At 31.6% G+C, this 7,315-nt stretch overlaps 1 protein-coding gene across 1 annotated transcript; it reads right to left on the bottom strand.

Annotated features, from left to right (window-relative positions):
• Window positions 1–1,980: 1,980 nt before the first annotated feature.
• On the bottom strand, window positions 1,981–7,190 carry LOC114195244 (chaperone protein dnaJ 10). The gene is made up of 10 exons (XM_028085645.1): window positions 6,960–7,190; window positions 6,805–6,864; window positions 6,224–6,306; window positions 5,453–5,606; window positions 4,587–4,716; window positions 4,115–4,273; window positions 3,834–4,015; window positions 3,411–3,491; window positions 2,480–2,611; window positions 1,981–2,370 (listed from the first exon to the last, which is right to left on the bottom strand). The coding sequence occupies exons 1-10, from the start codon at window positions 7,044–7,046 to the stop codon at window positions 2,290–2,292; spliced, it is 1,149 nt and encodes a 382-aa protein (XP_027941446.1). The 5' UTR covers window positions 7,047–7,190; the 3' UTR covers window positions 1,981–2,289.
• Window positions 7,191–7,315: the final 125 nt, after the last annotated feature.

The following is a 7,315-nucleotide window of genomic DNA, read 5'->3' as shown; positions in this document are numbered from 1 at the left end:
ATTTATTTTATTGCTCAATGAATATTTTTATTTTCTATTTTCTGTTTTTTATTTTTTTATTTTTATTTAGTTAGAATTAGTATTTTTTTACAGTTTACTATATATATTTTATTTTATTTATTTATGTTTTAGATTTATTTTATTAAAATAATTGCAAATGAAAATTACTACAAATTAAAATAACTACAAATAAAATAATTACAAATTAAAATAGTTACAAATTAAAATAATTACGAATTAAAATAATTACGAGTTAAAATAATTAGAAATTAAAATAATTACAAATTAAAATAATTACAAATTAAAATAATTATAAATTAAAATAATTACAAACTAAAATTATTACAAATTAAAATAATTATAAATTAAAATAATTACAAATTATAATTATTACAAATTAAAATTAATTATAATTTTAAATTTAAACATAAAAACACTAAAAAATTAACATAAAAACTAAAAAAGATATATAAAAAATTAATTAAAAAGTATAAAAAAAAACAAAACTAGAAGTTGACTTTCAGACATTCACTTTACTGGAAGTCCACTTCTAGAATTCAACAACGGACACTAATCCTATCTTACGAAAGTCGACTTTAGAAAATCCACGTCATCGGAAATAAACTTTTCAGAAAATTACCACACTTTCAGAAATATCAAACATAAAAATAAAAAAAAAAATAACATAAAAACTAAAAAATAGAAACTAAAATCTAAAATAAATTACCACCACTTATGGAAGTTGTAAAAATATATAAGCGGAAGTCAAATTCTCGAGTTCAGAAATTTTTTTCACACCCTTGGTTTTCGAAGAAAAAAAAACACTACGGAAGTTCACTTTCGTAGTATCTATTAATGTTTCTCCTACAGAAGTCTAATTCCGTTGTTTTACTTTGCCATGGAAGTCCATTTCTTGAGAACAAACCAAACATAAAAAGTACAGTAAAAAGGTAGAGGAATGTTACCTGGTGTTTGTTGACGAAGGAGAAGAAGAAGAGAGCAAGATGGGGAAGAGAAGTCGTGAAAGTGAAGGAGAGGGAAGGAAGAGAGAGAGAGGGAGGAGTGGAGGTTGGGATGACAGCTAGGTCAAAATGTGTGGAAAAGTGGGTAATTAGTTCTCATTAAGTAAGAGAGAGTAAGGTTTTGAAAAAATTAAATGTACTGGTCAAAGTCATAGGGTCAATTGTGAAATTTCACAAATACTTGGAGGTGCAGAAAAGATATTGGGAGTGCAGGAAGAAAACCCCTACGTTTTTTGTACAATGTTTCTCTCTGTTAATTCTACAAGATCTTACAAGCACACCTTCTATCACTTTCACCGCACAACAAATAAGTGAATTCGTGAGTAATCCTACTCGTGTGCATTTTATGTATAAAATGTCATTAGTATTTCAATATCTAAAGAAGTATAAAAATACAACTTCTTTTCAATATTTCCGTTTTAGTATAAAGGATTATCATATGATAAAAGGAGAGAAGAAATATAACACTTATAAAATATTTTGGGACTCATTTCTCATAAAAATATCTTGGTATAATAGATTATGTCTCACTTACTAATCCATGAAGAATGGTTTATCATGTCCACGAACACTTTTACAAGACAAAGTTATAAACTAAAATTAATTTATTTGCAAATTATTTTTTTAACATTATTTCACAATAACTAGAAAGTTATATTTTTTTACTATGTATGAACCAATGAGTTTATGAAAAAGATTCTTCAGTTACTTTTATCTCTATTAAGTTTTTATGAAAAAACTTACTCACAGATACACAGCCTTATGTTTATCCTTTTATTTATTAATTTATATAATAATAATTTTCTTACAAACATTTGAATCATTGATAAAAAAAAAAAAAAGATAACATGCTTATATAAGAAAAATCAGGATCTAAAACTATGATACTCATTTGGTAGTTTAATAGTATTATACGTTAGTGTCAAGAAATTCAAAGTGCCGTGTTTGGAATCGATGGTTTGCTAAAAGCATGACCTTGTGAATCTCCATATAGAAGTTACTATGCATTTCCAATTTTGTAACATACAAAAGGAGAAGAAAAAAGAAAAGTGTTGTGGATTTGACAGAAATGTTACACTTGAGCAAGTGTATGACACATGTAAAACTTGAGGGCGGAGACTATGACAACAAGCAACAAAATATGATTATTCACGGCTTGCACCATTCTTCCCAAAACTACGTTCAGAGGGTATCAGAAAAGTCCTTTAAGTATATCATCTCACGAACAAACTATTGAAAGGGCTGATTTTTTGTTTCGTCATATGAATCATTTGCTTTTGTAAACTATCTCTTCATCATCCACATCAAATGCAGGATTACAGAGGCATTTGAAAAGTCTACCGAGACCCTGCAGAAGAAAGAATAAATGTGTACGTATTTTCGTAAGCAGAGTATCGTGAATACATGGTGGTATAAACATAATTTTTGTGATCAGTTGTAAATATTTCTACATATACCTGCGTGAAAAAGGGAGTTCGATAGGAAATTCCTCTAGGCGATTCATCGTCTGAAGAATCAGAAGTGCTTTCTTCGTCATCAGAACTAGCTGCAATCTTCTTCCTCAAAGTTTCTCCTTTTGGATACTTGTCCTGAAGGAAGCATTAGTTTTATCAGCAAACTTGATGGTGGTAGCTTGCTTTGCGCCCTTGTGGGGGCACGAATCTGGCCTTAAAATAATATGCAAATTACAAAGAATTCATACATGAAGACACAGATCTTATAGAATGAAAGGTACATAATTGTCTTTGATTTTCTTTTATTATCTAAACATTTTGAAGTTTACCTCGTGTCAGAGACAGATAGATATCATACTTAGACCGTGGGGTAAGGGTGGCATGGGGCAGAGCATCGTGCAGATAACAAAAGTTAGACTGAAGTATGTATAATATATTTTCATGGATCTACTTTAAGAAATTGTTTATATCTTTGTAATATATATATATATATATATATTTTAGGGGGAAAACCTTTAAAACTCCAAAGTTTGCAGTATAAGTATTTTTTATAAGTACAAAAAAAAAGGGAAGTATTAAAGGGAAGTATTTCTTATAAGCAGCAAAAAAGAAGTATTTCTTATAATTAAATATTTTCATTTTAGTTTACTTTATATTGAAATATCTTCATTTTAGTTATATTATTCAGAAAACATTGGAATAGTTTTATATTTTCTACGGGGTCACATCATCGTTAACATGACATTATATAATAAAATGAATAAATATTTAATAGGAATTAAAGCAGACCAATTTTTTTAAAATAATAAAACGAAATCGGTCATATATTATAGGAATAAAATGTTATTTTACCCAAAAGTTATTATGAAGAACAATTGACAGCCTATATTCCAAGAAACCTGAAAGCTCGTTGCTAAGGTAACTGAATATGCACCTGAAATATCTTCCCAAGAATTTTAAGAGCAGTAGCCCGAACTTTAAGTTCCTCTTTCTTGACATTGTTTTCCTTTAGCACCTGCAACCATAAATGTATGAAGAACAATATTCTAGTCAGCCATTTCACGTCTTTTGTTCTGGTCGCAGGCGATAAAGAAAACCCCGATCTTAAAAAGGAAGTCATATGTAGAATTCATTATATCTCGTCCCGGATTATGTAAGGCTTTACTGTCTCGGGTTTTCTAGCTAACAAACTATTTCCCATTTCAGCGTGTGGAAATAGTAGTTACTTTTTCGTGCCAAGAGCTTCATTGTATCTGGATAAACGACAATTAATACAGTAACCCGTGTCCTGATCAACTATGAAGCTATTAAAGAGCATCCCTTCTTGTTAAATAATTAAAATGAGTTATGAACTCACCATTTGACACACGTGTACAAGGGTTACTTCTATGTCCACTACATTTAACTTCCACAAGGAACTTATCAATGTGTCCTTATGGAGGCGAATGTGAGAGTCAACATCATTTTCAGGGCCACTACTACCATCCATTTTAAATTGCTTGCGGATGTCTTCTTGAAGCTGAATTAATTGATAAGCACCTAAATTGCATTGCTCAATAGAATTAAAACATCATTTGGAATAACTAACCTCAGGAAATGCAACAGACTGTTAAGTGAGGGTTTGGTAATGTAACTAACCTTTAGCAGCTGTGAGTTGTGATTTCCAGAAATGTCCTTTATTGCGTACCCATTCAGCCAAAAATGGCACTCCAAGATAAATGGCCTTTTTCCCTAGTTCTTGTGCTGCCTGTCTTGAATATATGTAGCCGATGGTATGTAACATATCTACTCCAAATGCTGCATTCAGAGACAGCGGAGACTAATGTAATTGATTATATCATTGATAAATAACATGCTACGAACAATTCTGCATAATGTCCTTTACTATGAGATTCTGTACCATCTATCATGAGGAAAACCATTCGAGTTTTTTTCATGGCAAAATGTCTGGCTTAAGTCGTTTAAAATTTCAATCAGAGAAATGTTAGGAGTTTCATGGGCATACTCTGTTTAAGGTTTAATGTTTATAACTTTGAATGATAACCGATGGCATCATGTGGTTCGTCCCAAGGAATGTATTACAAATAAAGGCAGCTCAAAGTTCACTAACCAGCACGAGAAAGCCGTCTTGCTTCAGATTCTGCTCGTAGGAAGAATCCCTTTTTGTCACCACGAACATATTGGGCAAGATAATCTTTCAAATTTCTTGCTAGCTTTTCTTCCCTTTCTCTTTGGACAGCCTATATGAAATAAAGAAAACGAAGGTAAAAGAAATTAAAACAAAAATATAACCTCTCGCTTCTTTCCTCTCAAATCGACTATATAAAGCATAGCTAAATTGTCAATGTCATCGTCATCTTATCACCAACTGATGCAACAAGGTTAAATGAGTCCAAGAACTTAATGAAGTGGAATGGCTATAAAAGCGTGGACGTATGTACTCAAGGTCAAGTGAAAAATTGAACAAAAGAGACAGAAGCAATATATGAGAGCAGGGATTGTGCACATATTTCAGTTTCCTGGACACAGAATAATCAGTCATAGAGTAGAATAAAAACAAATTATTCTTTAAAACACATCAAATTAATCTTCACCACTTCAGCATTGTACTTCTAAACTAATAAAATTCACATTTCATTTTGTTGTTCAATGAATCGAAACGTCTCACTAATAATAAAATGTGATTTTCAGAGAAACAAAATTGCTCCAATTGAAACGAAAAGGCAGTGTGCACGGTCATAAATTTGTGTTACTGTCACAGTAAACCAAAATTATGAGCTTCTACATATTCGATACCTATATTGATATTGTTCTCTCTCACAATAAGAAAAAGTGAGGAAATGTAGTGTTCGGGAAACCTAACATTGAAAACGATTATAGCAACCTAAAAGCCCAATCACGTTAGTTGTTTTCTCTTACAAAAATAACATAAACACAGCCAAAGTAATGATGAAAAGTGAATATAAACTTTCTTGCCTTTAACTTCTCATTCAGTTTATCAGGATCCTCACTGTCATCAGCTAGCTCAGAAGAAGCCATTGATGCCACAGCTAGATGCCCTATGTAGTCCTCAAACAATTCACTTCCAAAGAGCAGGGCGAAGACAGCCATGGGGTCAAGCATAGTTTCCCTGTTAAGGAATTCATTCATTAATCTATGAAAATAAAAACTTCTTCAGGGAAGATCACGATTAAGGACACCTTTACTTTTAAAATGACATGTTTGATCCTAAAATCCAATTTAAACCACTCAAACCCTCAGTCACTAGACCAATTCTAGTGGTAATTTAGGAATATCTTATGATTTATTTGATTAAAATAAGTTGACTAAATTAGGGTTCTTCCACAATTAAAGCTTTTGTTAAATTAATCCTTAATTAAATTATTAATACTAATGAACCCTTAAGACCATAAAACGGAGCGTCTACTGATCCTCTTTTGATTTTTATTTATTCGACCATAGCCTTCTTTTCTTACTTTTCTTTATCTTTATGACACCTGAGGAATTTGCACTTTCTTAACCCAGATTGTACTCTTAGTCAAGTCAAAGAAAGATTGGGGCTCAGATGTCTATTCACAAATCACAATGACTATTATGTGCCAAAAGCCTTGGGTAAAAGTAAGATTACCATTGAACGCTAATCAGGCATAGTAACACTCATCACAATAATTAAAGCTAATCAAGTTAGCAAATACAATGGAGTTCCACATTGGTATTTAAGCTGAAAATCATCATCATCAGAAGTACCTCGATACAGAATGCTTCCCATTTTGATTGTACGCATTCCTTTGAACCGGATCACTCAAAACTTGGTACGCTTCACCCAATATCTGCTAACACAAAAACTTTAAAATATAAATACATAAAAACGTTACTCGAGTACTTGTTCACAAGTCCTTCTAATATAGAAAAAAAAAGTTTCTCCATAAATTAATTTATAAAACCATTTTCACATAACTTCTTTAAATTATTATTTTTAATTTACATATAAATTAATTTTAACTTATTAAAAAATATTTTTATATTTTTTTTCCTGAAAAAAGTTTCTCCACACAAACATTATATCTTTTTTTTTCTAACCATAACATTAATATAGTTGATATACCGTGGAAAAGCAATATAACAGTATTTAAGAACGTTGTATCATCATTTATCATCATCATAATCATTATTATTATTATTATTTTGATTAATCTTAATTGGAAAATGCTTTTGATATGTTTTTTACATAGTTTAAAGCAATTATTACTTCAATATATGATTGTACGAGTGCATTACGATTAAATTATAGTTAAGCGTGAGTGATTACAGTGGTAGAGTGGAGCTACCTGGAACTTCTCGGCAGCGCGAGGATCGTTCGGGTTTTTATCGGGATGAACTTGCATTGCCTGTAGCAGTAACCAAGCAGTTAAGCAAATCAGAAAAAAAAAAAAGTAGAATCAAAGCAAGAAGGAGAATAGTTAGTTGAAGTAGATTGAATAACCTTATGGTAATAGGCCTTGCGAATTTGGTCTTCGGAGGCAGAGGGAGTGATCCCGAGGATATCGTAGTACTCCGTTTCCTTCACCATCGTGCGTGCCAATTCAAACCTGAGAAGAGAATCCAAGAGGAGAAAGAAAGAGAGAAAGAAAGAAAGAAAAACGAATGGAAGAGAAGGGGAAGGGGTCACGAGGAAGTGTAGGCTTTACAGTTCTGATGCGCAATATTGTAATTCACGGGAAGTGCTTTTTCGCGGGAGAAAACAGTTTTTTAAGCGCATTGTGTCCCAGTGACAGTGCCTATCTCATCATCATCATTTTCGTTTCGGAATACAATGAATAGAGGGAGAGTGGCTTTTGG

Source organism: Vigna unguiculata, chromosome 8 (assembly GCF_004118075.2).
Source record: "Vigna unguiculata cultivar IT97K-499-35 chromosome 8, ASM411807v1, whole genome shotgun sequence".
In the NCBI taxonomy this organism is placed as follows: Eukaryota; Viridiplantae; Streptophyta; class Magnoliopsida; order Fabales; family Fabaceae; genus Vigna; species Vigna unguiculata.
This window is presented reverse-complemented; position numbering and strand designations above follow the sequence as displayed.